Source organism: Seriola aureovittata, chromosome 5, assembly GCF_021018895.1.
Source record: "Seriola aureovittata isolate HTS-2021-v1 ecotype China chromosome 5, ASM2101889v1, whole genome shotgun sequence".
Taxonomy (NCBI): domain Eukaryota; kingdom Metazoa; phylum Chordata; class Actinopteri; order Carangiformes; family Carangidae; genus Seriola; species Seriola aureovittata.
In genome coordinates, this window is record NC_079368.1 from 30418776 (window position 1) to 30439558 (window position 20783).

At 36.9% G+C, this 20783-nt stretch overlaps 2 protein-coding genes across 4 annotated transcripts; one reads left to right on the forward strand and one right to left on the reverse strand.

Annotated features, from left to right (window-relative positions):
• Nucleotides 1-213: 213 nt before the first annotated feature.
• Nucleotides 214-3635, reverse strand: LOC130169236 (putative uncharacterized protein BRD3OS). Of its 3 annotated transcripts, none has more exons than XM_056375792.1 (2): nt 3506-3635; nt 214-1638 (listed from the first exon to the last, which is right to left on the reverse strand). In XM_056375792.1, exon 2 carries the CDS (start codon nt 1507-1509, stop codon nt 1210-1212), a length of 300 nt encoding a protein of 99 aa, XP_056231767.1. In that variant the 5' UTR covers nt 1510-1638; nt 3506-3635; the 3' UTR covers nt 214-1209. The 3 variants fall into 3 exon arrangements, with proteins under 3 accessions (XP_056231767.1, XP_056231766.1, XP_056231765.1); XM_056375791.1 differs by lacking the exon at nt 3506-3635 and adding an exon at nt 3274-3407; XM_056375790.1 differs by lacking the exon at nt 3506-3635 and adding an exon at nt 2210-2763.
• LOC130169234 (inactive phospholipid phosphatase 7-like) lies at nt 3603-9843 on the forward strand. Its single transcript, XM_056375788.1, has 5 exons — nt 3603-3741; nt 3871-4156; nt 4469-4791; nt 6687-6868; nt 8096-9843. The coding sequence occupies exons 2-5, from the start codon at nt 3975-3977 to the stop codon at nt 8300-8302; spliced, it is 894 nt and encodes a 297-aa protein (XP_056231763.1). The 5' UTR covers nt 3603-3741; nt 3871-3974; the 3' UTR covers nt 8303-9843.
• The last annotated feature ends 10940 nt before the right edge of the window (nt 9844-20783 follow it).

A 20783-nucleotide genomic window follows, 5' to 3' on the forward strand; every position in this document is an offset into this window, starting at 1 on the left:
CAAACACCTTAAGAATTTCCTTAAAGTCAGAGTTTCCTTAAAATGTTCACTGAAGTATTTCAGGTTTTCTCCTGATCTTAGTCTTCTACTTAAGGAATCACTAAAGTCCGTTCAGACCTTAGAGACCAAACGAAGGAAGAACACTTCAGGTGCCTCGGACTGTATCTGACCTCAACGTGTTCATGGTGAGAAATGAAGAGTTTGAACCTGATGGAGCTTCAACCAGAGGAATTGATTTATTTATTTACTTCTATAGATCTGGAGGATCAGGATCTTTCCAGTTGATTATTGGTGAAGTACTAACTGTCGATCGATCAGCTGTGTGAGTGTCTGTTGGATGTTATTTGTGGATCAAATTTATCATTTATTTTTATGATGTGTTTTCGTCTCTTCCTCCACTGACCTGTTTGCTTTCCTTTTGTGAGACGAGACAGGTGAGATATTCATCGCTATCACAAGCTGGTCTCCATGGGAACAAAATTTTCCTGCTGTAAAATCTTTCACTGCTGCAAATGCCTTAAAGTTTTTCCTTTTTAAGAGATTCTGTGCAACACCCTTAAGTAAATCCCTCAGCTGATCATCTAACAGGTGAGCGTGTGCATGTGTACAAAGGTGAAGAGGATGGATATTATCAGCGGCTCCCAACACTTCACAAGGTCATGAAGAAGAAACACCTTCTGTTAAAACAGATTTCATATGAATGTTACTCTAATCTGTGAAACAGTTTCTGGTCTGTGATTGAAAAAGAAAATCAAGTGAAAAGAACATCTGTTTCAAACTGGTCAGATGTTTCAACAACAAAGAACCAGATCGGAGTTTGTTTATCAGGAAACCTCCCTGTAACACTCCGGGGGACAACTGACGCTCAGAGCACATTTTATTTTAATGATGATGGTCGAACGTACGCCCGGCATCTTCATTGACTGATCGCAGCTTTAATACGAGAAATAAAAACAATGAAAGAAGATTTTTAAGATCATTTTGTTGGAAGACTTTTAGAAACATTATTTATATATGTACACATTGTTTTATAATTACATCGTTTCACCAATTTGTTCCGTTCTGTCAATGATCTGTTGGCCCACTTGCAGGACCCTCACAGACCACCAGAGGGCCCCGGACCACAGGGTGGGGAACCGCTGCTCTAAAGTTCAGTCTGAATCTCAGTGTTTAAACAGGTCTGTTGTGGTCTGGGTCTCTGTTCCCACTCTACATGACACTGCAGATCCTGGACCGGCCTTCAGCATCCTCCAGGCCCCTCTTGTCCCGGACTAGCACGGCCTGGTTTCCGTAGCTGCTGTACCAGGTGGACTGGCTGCGGTTCAGGAACGTGGAGGGGGGGGCCACCTGCAGCTCCTGCTGCTGCTGCTGCCAGATCAGCAGGGACGTGTCCCGGTACCGCAGCTGGGCATAAGACTCCGACAAAGCCTTTTCTGCCAGGGGGGGGCGACCAGGACCAGGAGAACCAGGACCAGGTTCCTTTATAGCCGGTGGATCACAGTCTGACATGTTGGTGTCAGCGCTCCATAAACCAGACAGGTGAAGAGGGAAACGTTCCAGCCCGGTCTGGACCAGCTCAGGTCCAGGTCTGTCTCAGTCATGTTCAAACACCTGGTGAGTCTGAATCCTCAGCAGAACCTGAAGGAACAGGACGGGTCAGGGTTTAAACTGAATCCACTATAAAGATTCAGGTATCAGGTCTGTGAGAACCAGACCACAGAATCCTGGTGACATCACTTCCTCCTCAGACCTGGACCTGGTCCCACAGACTCACTGCCCCCCTCAGAACATTAAAGTAGTTCATTAATAATGTGAATATTTAAGAACAATAATAATCAGCAGTGTTTCCTGTAGGAGTTTTTTCAGCTGCTAAACCACAAGGGGCTTGGCTCAGCACAGCTTGGGTCGCTCTCATGTGCACCCCAATGACAGGTCCACTGGCAGGTGACTGACTCACCTCTGACCCTTTATGAAAGTCACACTAACATTTTTAACCACAGTCCTGAAACCTCAGGACGTACTGATGGTTCTGGTTCTGGTGCAGGAACCTGGCAACGCAAAGGTTCTTATTAACGTCCTGTACCTGATCAATGGAGCATCAGTCCATGATTGATTAATTAATTGCTTTGATAATGACTCAGTCAATCGTCTGGTAATCTGCAGTGACCCGGGTTAACTCCGTGTTATCTGTAGGAATGTCCACACTCACGTTGCTTTAGTCCGAGTTAAACTTCAGGACGAGCCGGTTCTGGTCCCTCCCGGTTCCCGTAGATTATACGATATTTTTTTTTCGGTAGTGCTGTTAAATTACCGGAGACTTTCCGTTCACACAGACAGAGGAGCTAACAGCTATTAGCTGCCTGTGGCTAACCTTCCACTCTGCTGAGATTAACTCTGAAGGCGGCTAATCCTGCTGTTAGCTGTGTTAGCTACGTTAGCTCCTCAGATCAATTTTAACGGGGCTATGACGTCACTACTGAACCGTTAAAAACATCAGAGCTCAACGTTCTTCACGACATTTCTTCTCTTTCCTCTGACAGATTACCCGCTGCTAGCATCGTTAGCATCTGAAGCTGCTGCTGCATCCAATAGCAACGGTGTGTCCGCAATCCTGTCCGGGTAGGAACTAATGACACGGTTCTGCACTACCCGGGTCTTTGACGGTCCTGAGCCTCTTTTTATGCTTTATTTCCCTCTTTATTTAAATACAAACAATCCGACATATCAGTTCTTAAATAAAGGTAAAAGATAAAAATTCAACAAAAAAGACGAAACATAATTTTTAAAAAGAACAAACATACATCACAAATAATAAATTAAAAAAGGACAAATAATAAATTAAATAGGTGCTGTAGTTTCTGGATGCTAAAGAAAAATCTTTCACTTTGACCTGTTGGATTAAATAACTTAATATCTAAATAAACAAATACGAAGAAAATATTAAGTAAAAGCTACATATTTTTTTAATCAGAGATTTTGAAGAGGGTGGGGCTGGAGGGGGAATCTGGATATGACTTCATGGCTTTAGCGCTCTAAAATCCTGCTACAGCCCTAAAATAAGAACATACTCTGTGTGTGTGTGTGTGTGTGTGTGTGTGTGTGTGTGTGTGTGTGTGTGTGTGTGTGTGTGTGTGTCAGTCTGGGGGGAGGGGGTCTGTATTTAGCCTGGACTGGGTCCAGTCTGGACCAGTCCAGCAGGATGATATTCTATATGGAGGTGTATCTGTGGAGCTGCAGCTGAGTCACACTGAGATTACCGTGGAGATCTCCTACCATTCAGTCCAGAAACACTGGATCCTGCATTTCCCACAATGCACCAGGACAGGCTCCCTGCTGGTCAACAGACACAGGTTTTTGATGATTGGAGTTTCAAACATTATGGCTCGGTGGACCCAGTCCCAACACAACGGATCCACATCTGGACCGGCTCTGGGACCACCTCCGGGACCAGGTCCGAGATCAGGTCAGGCACTTTGAAAACTTCTGGTTTAAATCAAGAATTCACCTCAACAGACAGAAGGACCCTCAGTCACGGTGGACCTCACAGCTTCAACAGGCCTCAGGCTTTTCTCTACAGAGACAGAACTACAACAGTGCTGGTCCTGTCCTCTCCTCAGTCCACCTGGAACCCAGTCCACCTGCAGACACCTCCAGACGTCCAGCATCACTGTGTCAGAGAGGGATGTCTGACCATTGAGGGGTCCATGAGGAGGAGAGGAGACTCCCCCAGTCTGTGAACACGTCTGTAACTGAGAGACAGTGGAACACCACATCAGCCCACTTACTAACTGTACAGACTGTTCAGTGTTTTCCAGCCTCTCTCTCTCTTCTTTCTCTCTCTCTCTGCCCCCCCCCCCCCTCTCTGAACAGCTGACGGCAGGAGAAGAAGAAGGCCAGCTGATCTATTTATAGCAGAGTCCCTCAGAGTCTCAGACCCGATCTGTCACAGTCCTGCAGTCCTCCAGACCTTCGTCATGCCCGGCAGCCAGGCCCGGTCCCGGGCCAGAGACCGGAACAACGTCCTGAACCGGCCCGAGTTCATGTCCCTGAACCAGCCCCCTCGCAGGGAACAGGGGCCAGGGGAGGGGCGGGGGGGCGGTGGTCCGAAGAGAGCCACGTTCAGACAGCAGAGTCAGCAGGAGGACACAGGACTGAGGTAAGACTCAGAGGCTCCGCCCACTGACATCACAGCTCACATTTAGAGTCCAAACAGACCCGGGTCTCTGGTCCTGGTCCTGGTCCAAACTCCCAGCAGAAACTGGTTCCACTTCGGGTTTCAGGTAGAGCAGGTCACATGTTTCAGCTGGTATCAATGAGACTATGTGACCATGTGACCATGAGAACAGGTTCCCTCCTCCTGGTCTAGGAGTCTCAGTCTGTCCACAGACCTGGTCATGTAGTGGTTTTCACCTGAGCTAAACACTGACTCAGAGCTGGGACCACCTCTGCCCTTTCTGTCTGTCCTCAGGGGGTCCAGGGACTCCTCAGAGGGGGGTCCAGCAGCTGATGGGGGGGTGAAAGACGGGTCTCGTTGGCCGGAGCAGGACTGCATGCAGCTGAACCCGTCATTTCGAGGCATCGCCATCAACTCTCTGCTCGCCATCGACATCAGCCTGTCGAAGCGCCTGGGCGTGTGCGCCCGGCCCCATGGCCCCGGGGCACCGCTCCGCTCCATGGTGACCCTGCTGGCCCTCAGCGGACATGCCCTGCCGTGGCTTTTCGGGACTCTGATCTGCCTGTGGAGGAGCAATACACTGGCCGGACAGGAAGTCCTGGTCAACCTGCTGCTGGGTGAGACACCAGGACCAGGTTCCTGATTCCATTAAGGAAAACTAATCCTTGAATAAAGTGTTATCATGATCTGAGAGGAAGTGCTGACACCTACAGGTAAAATCAGGTGTAGTGACATCATCATCAAATGAAATGTAAACAAACCAGAACAGAAACAGTAGAAATCATTTTAGGATAAACTGTGAACAAGAAGATGAATTATCTGAACACATTCATAATAAGAGTTACAGCAAGTTAGCTCATATTAGCATGTCTACTGTAGCCATCACTAATGAAAACAGACATGTAACATTATGACCCATCAAGTTATTGACACACTCCTCTCATAAACCAGACCAGTATCAGCTCCATGGTCGGACTGGGACAGAAATTCAGTCTCTGACTGATCCACTGGGACCGGCCGCACCAATGACACTGATGGAGCCAGTAAAGACTTTTGTGGATGTCTTGATGGTCCACCGGCTGACCAGGATCTGAGGAGGTGGTCCTCAGTCCAGGGGGGCGTGGCTTTGTTCTCTGCTCAGGACGCCATTACTCCACTATATCTTTACATAGAAAGTAGTTTTTTGCTGCTTTGTTAATGTTTAAAATCTAATTGACAGAAACTGTGAGAAAAAGTGTCAGACTGCAGAGAGGAGAAAGAGGAAAGAGAAGTAGTTGAGGTCTCATTAAATGTTCATTTATTATCATGAAATATTGATTAGTTGAGTTTAGAACAGTGTGTGGATCATTGATTCTCCTCATGTTATTCTGAGCTCTGTGATGAAGAAGAGAGCAACAGCTTCATCTCTGTCAGGATCCTGTAGGATTTAAAGAATCTATGTTCAGTTCAAATGAAGGTCGAATAGTTATTATGTTTTAAAACCATCCTGTAGGAATGGTGACTCTGTGTTTCCAGGGATCTGATTGGTCAGTAGTTTGGCTGTTGACATGTTTTGATCTGATCAAGAGCAGGATAGGAGTTCAGCGTCAGTTACCACAGTGATTTACCCGGTATCAAGAGAACCGCCATTGTAGGATGGAAAATATCAAAGTATTTTTGGTGCAAAACAACTGAGCACCTGTGACAGTGGAATTAGTAGTTGTATAAAATAGACACGTGTATCAGTAAATTTGAAATCACAGAGAAAAAATGCTCAAGGAATCGTACTCCACAATGTGGTGCAAAACACATTCACACACCTGTATCAAATAATGTGAAGTCATGGACAAAATTCTCATGTCTGCAAATCAGAATATGAATTCATGCAATGAGAGTTTTGACCTCAAATTTACTGATACACATATGTCTATTTTATGCAACTACTAATTCCACTATCACAAGTGCTCAGTTGTTTTGCACCAAAAGTACAGACCTCTGATAGATGAGTGGTTACTGAGCACGACCCCTCCCCACTCTCTCTCCCTGCTCTAAGATAAAGGCATTAAATGACCCAAAAACAAATTTAAAGGACTTAAATGTAAGTTTTACCAATGCTACATAGCTAACGTTAGCATTAGCAGCTGTTTACTTACCAGTATAGAAGAAACATTGTGAGCTTAGCATCAAATTTCATTACTTTACTCACCAACTGCCAATGGTAACAATGCTAACTTCTTTTTCTTCTGCTGAATTTAGCATGCTAACCAGCTGACCCCGGCCCATCTCATCACTGTCTCCAGTCTGAAGACGTAGCTGCTCAGAGAACATATTATAACCTGTTGACTTGTAAACACAATGGCTGAAGCTCAAGACTGAATAGCTTCTAATGCAAATGTTAGCTACGTAACATTAGAAAACTTGAATATCACTCCCTTAAAGGATGAGTCTGGACCTTCAGACCTGTTCGTTCCTGGTTTTAACACCTGTCTCAGGTGTGGACTCACTGAGATCTGATCCCTGTGTCTGTGTCCAGCTCTGATCCTGGATTTGATGACGGTCGCCGGGATGCAGAAGTTGGTCAAACGCAGAGGACCCTGGGATTTCCCTCCAGGGCTTTTGGACTACATCGCCATGGATACATATTCTTTCCCAGCAGCCCACGCCAGCCGAGCTGTCATGGTGTCCAAGTTCCTGCTGAACCACCTGGTGCTGGCGGTCAGTGGATTTGTCCTCATTATTCACCTGTACAGTCCCGTCTATTCCTACCTGTCCAGTCCTACCTGTGCAGTTCTGTCCTACCTGTCCAGTCCAGTCCTGTCCTACCTGTCCAGTCCCATCCAGTCCAGTCCTACCTGTGCAGTCCTGCCTGTGCAGTTCTGTCCTACCTGTCCAGTCCAGTCCTGTCCTACCTGTCCAGTCCCATCCAGTCCAGTCCTACCTGTGCAGTCCTGCCTGTGCAGTTCTGTCCTACCTGTCCCATCCAGTCCTGTCCTACCTGTCCAGTCCCATCCAGTCCAGTCCTACCTGTGCAGTCCTGCCTGTGCAGTTCTGTCCTACCTGTCCCATCCAGTCCTGTCCTACCTGTCCAGTCCCATCCAGTCCAGTCCTACCTGTCCAGTCCTACCTGTGCAGTTCTGTCCTACCTGTCCAGTCCAGTCCTGTCCTACCTGTCCAGTCCCATCCAGTCCAGTCCTACCTGTGCAGTCCTGCCTGTGCAGTTCTGTCCTACCTGTCCAGTCCAGTCCTGTCCTACCTGTCCAGTCCCATCCAGTCCAGTCCTACCTGTGCAGTCCTGCCTGTGCAGTTCTGTCCTACCTGTCCCGTCCAGTCCTGTCCAGTCCCATCCAGTCCTGTCCTACCTGTCCAGTCCAACCTGTCCAATACAATAATATAAAGTCAGAACTCTTCACTGAGCAGATGAGTCACTCTATGTTTTTAGTCCAGCTGAACGAATGATTTTTTTTATTTATGACTTTATAAACTAAATGTATTAATTATTAAAAATAATTCATTTTAATTGAAGTCAGTTTGATAAATGATAAAGTATTTAACATGTGTCAGACATTTCAACATTAAATAAAAAAATAAAGTTTCATCTTAAATAAAACACTGAAACACTTTGAATTAATTATTGATCTGGTTTTAATCACTTAACTGAATTTATGAACTGACCTCAAATTTAATCTTCTTCATGACAGATTTGATCTCAGTTCAATTGTCCATCAGTTTAGATGAAGTGCCACCGCTCACTCATGGTACTGCACCAAAATCATTTCTCTGTAACCACAACCAACCAATCACTGATGGTGGGAGTGGTCAGAGGTGACCCACCAGAGGGGACAGAGAAACAACCAAACCTCAGACCTGGTTTAAAGACCCAGATCACTGTAGTTTGGTCTGGATGAGTTAGTCCTGATCAGTTGTTCTCTTGTTGTCCTCCAGGTGCCCCTGAGGATCCTGCTCTACCTGTGGGCCTTCCTGGTGGGCGTGTCCCGAGTGCTGCTGGGTAAACATCACCTGTCGGATGTAGGATGTGGATTTGCTCTCGGCTTCCTGCACTTCACTCTGGTGGAGTCTGTTTGGCTGGACTCTGCTACCTGCCAGACCCTCATCTCCATTGGCACGCTCCGCTGGACTCTGCTGGTTTAGAAACCAGTTCCTGCTGGTTTATACTGGTTCAGATTGGAATAAGACCAGTTTGGACTGGTTTTAGACTGGTCCTTTTAGATTCTTCTACCTGCCAGATCCTCACGTCCATCAGCATGCTGTGCTGGACTCCACCGGTTTAGACTGGACACTACACTTTTTTAAACTTGTTTGGACCAGTATGAACTAGTCTGTACTGGGTTGGATTGGTTTAAGACTGCTAAAATAATCCTGTCCCAGTCCAGTGTGGACTGGTCTGAACTGGTCCTGCTAAATTCTGGTTCCTGCCAGACTTCACCTTCAACGGCAAGCTGGACCCGACTTGTTTGGACTGATTTAGAAAACTTTAAGGCTGCTGTAGTCCACCTGGGACTGGACTGGTTTGATCTGGACTGGACTGGTCCTGCTGTGCTGTGTTTCCTCACAGACACATTAAGATTTCTGCAGGAACCTGTTCAGAGTCCTGATCCCGATGTCCCTGGTTCAGGCTGTGGTTTGGTTGATTTGGTTGCCTGGAGGACTTGGTCTCTGACATGGTTTTAGTTTAGAATCTGAGTGTGTGTGTCAGGTGTGTGTTGCTAGTATTGGTGTCTCAGGTACTGAACAGAACCGGTCTGAGGACCATCCTGTTTTCAAAAATGACGTTTGATCAGTTTGACATTTGTTTGTTTGTTTGTTTCAATGAGTCTGGTCCGGGTATCTAACAGCTTTTATTCTCCTGTGGTTGTCATGCCAACAAAAACAAAGATACGTCTGAGGCGACAGCTCATTCTTGACCTTTGGCAAAACAATCTTCACTCAAGGTCAACTTACTGTTTCCAGAGCTTTTGACCACATCTGTCAGTCTTAATCAGTGAATCTTTTTTTCGTCTGTCCATGTTTCAATATAAAAACTAAACTGATGAAACTTTGAAGAGTTGAAAAGTTTGTTGTCATGTTACTAAACTTATCAACAACAACAAACAACAACAAAAACAAGCTGAACTCATGAAGAAAACATCGTCACATTAACGTTATTTTATTTTCCTTTGAACATTTTTTTTGACTAAAACCAAAATGTCTTCACAAAAATCAAGAACTGATTTAAACCAAAACCAGAATCTGGTTCAGATGTGAACCGGTCTCACAGGAACTCAGATCTGGACCAGAACCCAGTGGGAGCTTTGATCTTATGATCACAGGTAACTCGTTTATGGTGGCAGGCGGAAAGCTCTGGAAAAAGCTAGTAAGTATCCCTTTGGTGAAGCTGATTTTGTCAGTTTAAATCATTTATTTTATTTTTTCAGCTGCTTGTGTTTAAACAGATTGATGGGAAAATGTGATTATAATAATATATATAATATTGATTATTATAATATAATATTGACTGACATCACTCAGGTGATGAAAAAATGAACATCTGGGTTTGACTGTTTGCCTCAAGTGTGATCAGCTGATGTGGTGATGATGTAAAATCAGCTGTTTTCTGATGGAACTTGACCTGAACTCAGATCTATGCATATGTTTTAATGAACTGAATAAAAACTGTTTTTACTCTACAGTAACTCAATCTCACTTTGTCCTATTTTACACGTGAATGTGATGTATTCACTCTCTCTTGTTTCTTTAGGTTTCACTCAGTTTCATCAGTCGGTGTCAGAGTTGTTTGTATTTTCGGTTACAATAAGACGACCCTTATAAAAGACTAAACAACTAAATTATGAAAGTATAAACAGTTCTTATTATTGTTGTTATTATTATTATTATTATTATTATTATTATTATTACAACCTTTTTATGATATTTTGATGCCTTACTATACTGACTTTTTTTTTACTTTTGATGACGTTATAACGTTTTTGATGCCTTATTTATACTAGGAAATTTCTATGATATATGATGTTTTGGACTTTTCATGCCTAACTTTACTATGATGATACATGACTTTTTATACAATTTAATCTTCATGACTTTCTACGACATTTTATGCCTTAATATACAATGATGATTTTATGACTATGGATGTCCAGCTATACTATGACATTTTCTTGACTTTTTATACAATTTGATTTCCATGAATTTTCATAACTTGCTATACAATGACGTTTTTGTGTCTTTTTATGCTTTACTATAATATGATGATATCTGACTTTTTATTCAATTTCGTCCTGGTCCTGCTCCTGTTATTCCTGTACCTGGTCATTTTAGTCCTGGTCATCTTAGTCCAGTTCCAGATCTAGGTCCAGGTTCTGGTTCTGGTTCTAGTTCTGGTTAGTCCTAGACCTGGTCCTGTTATTCCTGTTCCTTTTAGTCTTGTTCCTGCTGGTCCTGTGTATTTCTGTTCCTGTTAGTCCAGGTCCTGTTGGTCCTGGGCCTGGTGCTATGCTGTGATTTTTTTATGACTTATTATTCGTTACAATACTATAACTTTATATGGCTTACTATGTGTTGACTTTTTTATTTCTTTTTATGCCTTACTATCCTACAAGTGTATATGACTTACTATGCTGTGACTATTTTTGTGACTTTTTATGCCTTACTATACTTTGACTTGTTATGCCTTACTATACTATGAGTTTTTATGCATTACTATACTAGGACCTTTTTTTGACTTTTTATGCCTGACTATACTATTTCTTTTTATGCCTTCCTATACTATTACGCTTTAAGCCTTACTATACTATGATGTTTTTATGACTTTTTAGACCTTACTATACTATGACGTTTTCATGCCTTACTATACTATGACGTTTTTATGACTGTTTATGCCTTACTCTACTATGACCTTTTTATGACTTTTTATGCCTTACTATACTATGACTTTTTATGCCTTACTAGACTACAACCTTTTATGAGTTTTAATGCTTTACAATACTGTGACTTTTATTGCCTTACTATACTATGACGTTTTTTTGATGTTTTATGCATTACTCTACTACGACCTTTTTATGACTTTTTATGCCTTACTATACTATGACATTTTCATCACTTTTTATGCCCTACTATACTATGACATTTTCATGCCTTACTATACTATGACGTTTTTATCACTTTTTATGCCTTACTATACTATGACGTTTTTATCACTTTTTATGCCTTACTATACTATGACATTTTCATCACTTTTTATGCCCTACTATACTATGACATTTTCATGCCTTACTATACTATGACGTTTTTACCACTTTTTATGCCTTACTATACTATGACGTTTTCATGCCTTACTATACTATGACGTTTTCATCACTTTTTATGCCTTACTATACGATGACATTTTCATGCCTTACTATACTATGACGTTTTTATCACTTTTTATGCCTTACTATACTATGACGTTTTCATGCCTTACTATACTATGACGTTTTCATCACTTTTTATGCCTTACTATACTATGACATTTTCATGCCTTACTATACTATGACGTTTTTACCACTTTTTATGCCTTACTATACTAGAACGTTTTCATGCCTTACTATACTATGACGTTTTCATCACTTTTTATGCCTTACTATACTATGACGTTTTCATGCCTTACTGTACTATAACATTTTTATCACTTTTTATGCCTGACTATATTATGACGTTTTTATCACTTTTTATGCCTTACTATACTATGACATTTTTATCACTTTTTATGCCCTACTATACTATGACATTTTTATCACTTTTTATGCCTTACTATACTATGACATTTTCATGCCTTACTATACTATGACGTTTTTATCACTTTTTATGCCCTACTATACTATGACGTTTTTATCACTTTTTATGCCTTACTATTCTATGACATTTTTATGCCTTACTATACTATGACGTTTTTATCACTTTTTATGCCTTACTATACTATGACGTTTTTATGCCTTACTATACTATGACGTTTTTATCACTTTTTATGCCTTACTATACTATGACGTTTTTATCACTTTTTATGCCTTACTATACTATGACGTTTTTATCACTTTTTATGCCTTACTATACTATGACATTTTTATCACTTTTTATGCCTTACTATACTATGACATTTTCATGCCTTACTATACTATGACATTTTTACCACTTTTTATGCCTTACTATACTATGACATTTTTATGACTTTTTATGCCTTACTATACTATGACGTTTTCATGCCTTACTATACTATGACGTTTTTATCACTTTTTATGCCCTACTATACTATGACGTTTTTATCACTTTTTATGCCTCACTATACTATGACATTTTTATCACTTTTTATGCCTTACTATACTATGACATTTTTATGACTTTTTATGCCTTACTATACTATGACATTTTCATCACTTTTTATGCCCTACTATACTATGACATTTTCATGCCTTACTATACTATGACGTTTTTATCACTTTTTATGCCTTACTATACTATGACGTTTTTATCACTTTTTATGCCTTACTATACTATGACATTTTCATCACTTTTTATGCCCTACTATACTATGACATTTTCATGCCTTACTATACTATGACGTTTTTACCACTTTTTATGCCTTACTATACTACAACGTTTTCATGCCTTACTATACTATGACGTTTTCATCACTTTTTATGCCTTACTATACTATGACGTTTTCATGCCTTACTATACTATGACGTTTTCATGCCTTACTATACTATGACGTTTTTATCACTTTTTATGCCTTACCATATTATGACGTTTTTATCACTTTTTATGCCTTACTATACTATGACGTTTTTATCACTTTTTATGCCTTACTATACTATGACATTTTTATCACTTTTTATGCCTTACTATACTATGACGTTTTTATCACTTTTTATGCCTTACTATACTATGACATTTTTATCACTTTTTATGCCTTACTATACTATGACATTTTTATGCCTTACTATACTATGACGTTTTCATCACTTTTTATGCCTTACTATTCTATGACATTTTTATCACTTTTTATGCCTTACTATACTATGACGTTTTTATCACTTTTTATGCCTTACTATACTATGACGTTTTCATGCCTTACTATACTATGACGTTTTTATCACTTTTTATGCCTTACTATACTATGACGTTTTAATCACTTTTTATGCCTTACTATATTATGACGTTTTTATCACTTTTTATGCCTTACTATGCTATGACGTTTTCATGCCTTACTATACTATGACGTTTTTATCACTTTTTATGCCTTACTATACTATACTATGACATTTTCATGCCTTACTATACTATGAAGTTTTCATGCCTTACTATACTATGACGTTTTTATCACTTTTTATGCCTTACTATACTATGACATTTTCATGCCCTACTATACTATGACATTTTCATGCCTTACTATACTATGACGTTTTTATCACTTTTTATGCCTTACTATACTATGACGTTTTTATCACTTTTTATGCCTTACTATACTATGACATTTTTATCACTTTTTATGCCCTATTATACTATGACATTTTCATGCCTTACTATACTATGACGTTTTCATCACTTTTTATGCCTTACTATACTATGACGTTTTTATCACTTTTTATGCCTTACTATACTATGACATTTTCATGCCTTACTATACTATGACGTTTTCATGCCTTACTATACTATGACGTTTTCATCACTTTTTATGCCTTACTATACTATGACGTTTTTATCACTTTTTATGCCTTACTATACTATGACGTTTTTATGCCTTACTATACTATGACGTTTTTATCACTTTTTATATTATGACATTTTTACCACTTTTTGTGCCTTACTATACTATGACATTTTCATGCCTTACTATACTATGACGTTTTTATCACTTTTTATGCCTTACTATACTATGACGTTTTTATCACTTTTTATGCCTTACTATACTATGACATTTTCATGCCCTATTATACTATGACATTTTCATGCCTTACTATACTATGACATTTTCATCACTTTTTATGCCTTACTATACTATGACGTTTTTATCACTTTTTATGCCTTACTATACTATGACGTTTTTATGCCTTACTGTACTATGACGTTTTTATCACTTTTTATGCCTTACTATACTATGACGTTTTTATCACTTTTTATGCCTTACTAAACTATGACATTTTTATCACTTTTTATGCCCTACTATACTATGACATTTTCATGCCTTACTATACTATGACATTTTTTCCACTTTTTATGCCTTACTATACTATGACGTTTTTATGCCTTACTGTACTATGACGTTTTTATCGCTTTTTATGACTTTTTATGCCTAACTATACTATGACTTTTTATGCCTCACTATACTATGACATTTTTATGACTTTTTATGCCTTACTATACTATGACGTTTTAATCACTTTTTATGCCTTACTATACTATGACATTTTTACCACTTTTTATGCCTTACTATACTATGACATTTTTATCACTTTTTATGCCTTACTATACTATGACGTTTTTATCACTTTTTATGCCTTACTATACTATGACATTTTCATGCCTTACTATACTATGACGTTTTTATCACTTTTTATGCCTTACTATACTATGACGTTTTTATGCCTTACTATACTATGACGTTTTTATCACTTTTTATGCCTTACTATACTATGACGTTTTTATCACTTTTTATGCCTTACTATACTATGACGTTTTTATGCCTTACTATACTATGACGTTTTTATCACTTTTTATGCCTTACTATACTACGACGTTTTTATCACTTTTTATGCCTTACCATATTATGACGTTTTTATCACTTTTTATGCCTTACTATTCTATGACATTTTTATCACTTTTTATGCCTTACTATACTATGACATTTTTACCACTTTTTATGCCTTACTATACTATGACGTTTTTATCACTTTTTATGCCCTACTATACTATGACGTTTTCATGCCTTACTATACTATAACATTTTCAACACTTTTTATGCATTACTATACTATGACGTTTTTATCACTTTTTATGCCTTACTATACTATGACGTTTTCATCACTTTTTATGCCTTACTATACTATGACGTTTTCATCACTTTTTATGCCTAACTATACTATGACGTTTTTATCACTTTTTATGCCTTACTATACTATGACGTTTTTATCACTTTTTATGCCTTACTATTCTATGACGTTATCACTTTTTATGCCTTACTATACTATGACGTTTTTATGCCTTACTATACTATGACGTTTTTATCACTTTTTATGCCTTACTATACTATGACGTTTTCATGCCTTACTATACTATGACATTTTCATCACTTTTTATGCCTTACTATACTATGACGTTTTTATCACTTTTTATGCCTTACTATACTATGACGTTTTTATCACTTTTTATGCCTTACTATACTACGACGTTTTTATCACTTTTTATGCCTTACTATAATATGCTTTCATGCCTTACTGTACTATGACGTTTTCATTACTTTTTATGCCTTACTATACTATGACGTTTTCATCACATTTTATGCCTTACTATACTATGACATTTTTATCACTTTTTATGCCCTACTATACTCTTACATTTTCATCACTTTTTATGCCTTACTATATTATGACGTTTTTATCACTTTTTATGCCTTACTATACTATGACGTTTTTATGCCTTACTGTACTATGACGTTTTTATCACTTTTTATGCCTTACTATACTATGACATTTTCATCACTTTTTATGCCCTACTATACTATGACGTTTTCATGCCTTACTATACTATGACGTTTTTATCACTTTTTATGCCTTACTATACTATGACATTTTCATGCCTTACTATACTATGACATTTTTACCACTTTTTATGCCTTACTATACTATGACATTTTTATCACTTTTTATGCCTCACTATACTATGACATTTTCATGCCTTACTATACTATGACGTTTTTATCACTTTTTATGCCTTATTATACTATGACGTTTTTATCACTTTTTATGCCTTACTATACTATGACATTTTTATCACTTTTTATGCCCTATTATACTATGATGTTTTTATGCCTTATTATACTATGAATTTTTATGCTTTACTATACTATGACATTTTCATGCCCTACTATACTATGACGTTTTTATCACTTTTTATGCCTTACTATACTATGACCTTTTCATGACTTTTTAGGTCTTACTTTACTATGACATTTTTATCACTTTTTAGATCTTACTTTACTATGACTTTTTATGCCTTACTATACATGACATTTTTATGACTTTTTAGGTCTTACTTTACTATGACATTTTTATGACTTTTTAGGTCTTACTTTACTATGACGTTTTAAGCCTTACTATACTATGAAGTTTTCATGCCTTACTATACTATGACGTTTTTATCACTTTTTATGCCTTACTATACTATGACGTTTTTATCACTTTTTATGCCTTTATGACATTTTCATCACTTTTGATGCCTTACTATACTATGACGTTTTTACCACTTTTCATGCCTTACTATACTATGACATTTTTATCACTTTTTATGCCTTACTATACTATGACGTTTTTATGCCTTACTGTACTATGACGTTTTTATCACTTTTTATGCCTTACTATACTACGACGTTTTTATCACTTTTTATGCCTTACTATACTATGACATTTTCATCACTTTTTATGCCTTACTATACTATGACATTTTCATGCCTTACTATACTATGACATTTTCATGCCTTACTATACTATGACGTTTTTATCACTTTTTATGCCTTACTATACTATGACATTTTTATCACTTTTTATGCCTTACTATACTATGACATTTTCATGCCTTACTATACTATGACATTTTTATCACTTTTTATGCCTTACTATACTATGACATTTTCATGCCTTACTATACTATGACGTTTTCATGCCTTACTATACTATGACGTTTTTATCACTTTTTATGCCTTACTATACTATGACGTTTTTATCACTTTTTATGCCTTACTATACTATGACGTTTTTATCACTTTTTATATTATGACATTTTTACCACTTTTTGTGCCTTACTATACTATGACGTTTTTATCACTTTTTATGCCTTACTATACTATGACATTTTTACCACTTTTTATGCCTTACTATACTATGACGTTTTTATCACTTTTTATGCCTTACTATACTATGACTTTTTATGCCTTACTATACTATGACATTTTTATCACTTTTTATGCCTTACTATACTATGACATTTTTACCACTTTTCATGCCTTACTATACTATGACGTTTTTATCACTTTTTATGCCTTACTATACTATGACGTTTTCATCACTTTTTATGCCTTACTATACTATGACGTTTTTATCACTTTTTATGCCTTACTATACTATGACGTTTTTATCACTTTTTATGCCTTACTATTCTATGACGTTTTTATCACTTTTTATGCCTTACTATACTATGACGTTTTTATGCCTTACTATACTATGACGTTTTTATCACTTTTTATGCCTTACTATACTATGACGTTTTCATGCCTTACTATACTATGACGTTTTTATCACTTTTTATGCCTTACTATACTATGACGTTTTTATCACTTTTTATGCCTTACTATAATATGTTTTCATGCCTTACTGTACTATGACGTTTTCATTACTTTTTATGCCTTACTATACTATGACATTTTTATCACTTTTTATGCCCTACTATATTATGACGTTTTTATCACTTTTTATGCCTTACTATACTATGACGTTTTTATGCCTTACTGTACTATGACGTTTTTATCACTTTTTATGCCTTACTATACTATGACATTTTCATCACTTTTTATGCCCTACTATACTATGACGTTTTCATGCCTTACTATACTATGACGTTTTTATCACTTTTTATGCCCTACTATACTATGACGTTTTTATCACTTTTTATGCCTTACTATACTATGACATTTTCATGCCTTACTATACTATGACATTTTCATCACTTTTTATGCCCTACTATACTATGACGTTTTCATGCCTTACTATACTATGACGTTTTTATCACTTTTTATGCCCTACTATACTATGACGTTTTTATCACTTTTTATGCCTTACTATACTATGACATTTTCATGCCTTACTATACTATGACATTTTCATGCCCTACTATACTATGACGTTTTTATCACTTTTTATGCCCTACTATACTATGACATTTTCATTCCTTACTATACTATGACGTTTTTATAACTTTTTATGCCTTACTATTCTATGACGTTTTTATCACTTTTTATGCCTTACTATTCTATGACGTTTTTATCACTTTTTATGCCTTACTATACTATGACATTTTCATGCCTTACTATACTATGACGTTTTTATCACTTTTTATACCTTACTATACTATGACATTTTCATGCCTTACTATACTATGACGTTTTTATCACTTTTTATGCCTTACCATATTATGACGTTTTTATCACTTTTTATGCCTTACTATACTATGAAGTTTTCATCACTTTTTATGCCTTACTATTCTATGACATTTTTATCACTTTTTATGCCTTACTATACTATGACGTTTTTATCACTTTTTATGCCTTACTATACTATGACGTTTTCATGCCTTACTATACTATGACGTTTTTATCACTTTTTATGCCCTACTATACTATGACATTTTCATTCCTTACTATACTATGACGTTTTTATCACTTTTTATGCCTTACTATACTATGACGTTTTTAACACTTTTTATGCCTTACTATACTATGACGTTTTCATGCCTTACTATACTATGACGTTTTTATCACTTTTTATGCCTTACTATACTATGACGTTTTTATCACTTTTTATGCCTTACTATTCTATGACGTTTTTATCACTTTTTATGCCTTACTATACTATGACATTTTCATGCCTTACTATACTATGACGTTTTTATCACTTTTTATGCCTTACCATATTATGACGTTTTTATCACTTTTTATGCCTTACTATACTATGACGTTTTTATCACTTTTTATGCCTTACTATACTATGACGTTTTTATGCCTTACTATACTATGACGTTTTTATCACTTTTTATGCCTTACTATACTATGACGTTTTTATGCCTTACTATACTATGACATTTTTATCACTTTTTATGCCTTACTATACTATGACGTTTTCATGCCTTACTATACTATGACATTTTTATCACTTTTTATGCCTTACTATACTATGACGTTTTTAATCACTTTTTATGCCTTACTATACTTATGACGTTTTTATCACTTTTTATGCCTTACTATACTATGACGTTTTCATGCCTTACTATACTATGTCGTTTTTATGACTTTTTATCACTTTTTTTGCCTTACTATACTATGACATTTTCATGCCTTACTATACTATGACATTTTCATGCCTTACTATACTATGACGTTTTTATCACTTTTTATGCCTTACTATACTATGACATTTTCATGCCCTACTATACTATGACGTTTTCATGCCTTACTATACTATGACGTTTTTATCACTTTTTATGCCTTATTATACTATGACGTTTTAATCACTTTTTATGCCTTACTATACTATGACATTTTTATCACTTTTTATGCCCTATTATACTATGACATTTTCATGCCTTACTATACTATGACATTTTCATCACTTTTTATGCCTTACTATACTATGATGTTTTTATCACTTTTTATGCCTTACTATACTATGACATTTTCATGCCTTACTATACTATGACGTTTTCATGCCTTACTATACTATGACGTTTTTATCACTTTTTATGCCTTACTATACTATGACGTTTTTATCACTTTTTATGCATTACTATACGATGACGTTTTTATGCCTTACTGTACTATGACGTTTTTACCACTTTTTATGCCTCACTATACTATGACATTTTCATGCCTTGCTATACTATGACGTTTTTATCACTTTTTATGTCTTATTATACTATGACGTTTTTATCACTTTTTATGCCTTACTATACTATGACATTTTCATGCCCTATTATACTATGACATTTTCATGCCTGACTATACTATGACATTTTCATCACTTTTTAGGCCTTACTATACTATGACGTTTTTATCACTTTTTATGCCTTACTATACTATGACGTTTTTATGCCTTACTGTACTATGACGTTTTTATCACTTTTTATGCCTTACTATACTATGACGTTTTTATCACTTTTTATGCCTTACTATACTATGACATTTTTATCACTTTTTATGACTTTTTATGCCTACTATACTATGACATTTTCATGCCTTACTATACTATGACATTTTTATCACTTTTTATGCCTTACTATACTATGACGTTTTTATGCCTTACTATACTATGACATTTTTATCACTTTTTATGCCTTACTATACTATGACGTTTTTATCACTTTTTATGCCTTACTATACTATGACATTTTTATCACTTTTTATGCCTTACTATACTATGACATTTTCATGCCTTACTATACTATGACATTTTTATCACTTTTTATGCCTTACTATACTATGACGTTTTTATGCCTTACTATACTATGACGTTTTTATCACTTTTTATGCCCTACTATACTATGACGTTTTTATCACTTTTTATGCCTTACTATACTATGACGTTTTTATCACTTTTTA

Bases quoted from the DNA above. Each gene is read 5' to 3' on its own strand.
- LOC130169236 (XM_056375792.1), bottom strand. From the start codon at position 1,509: ATGTCAGACTGTGATCCACCGGCTATAAAGGAACCTGGTCCTGGTTCT.
- LOC130169234 (XM_056375788.1), top strand. From the start codon at position 3,975: ATGCCCGGCAGCCAGGCCCGGTCCCGGGCCAGAGACCGGAACAACGTC. The intron at 4,157-4,468 runs GTAAGACTCAGA...GTCTGTCCTCAG, and splicing joins CAGGAGGACACAGGACTGAG to GGGGTCCAGGGACTCCTCAG. The intron at 6,869-8,095 runs GTCAGTGGATTT...GTTGTCCTCCAG, and splicing joins TGAACCACCTGGTGCTGGCG to GTGCCCCTGAGGATCCTGCT.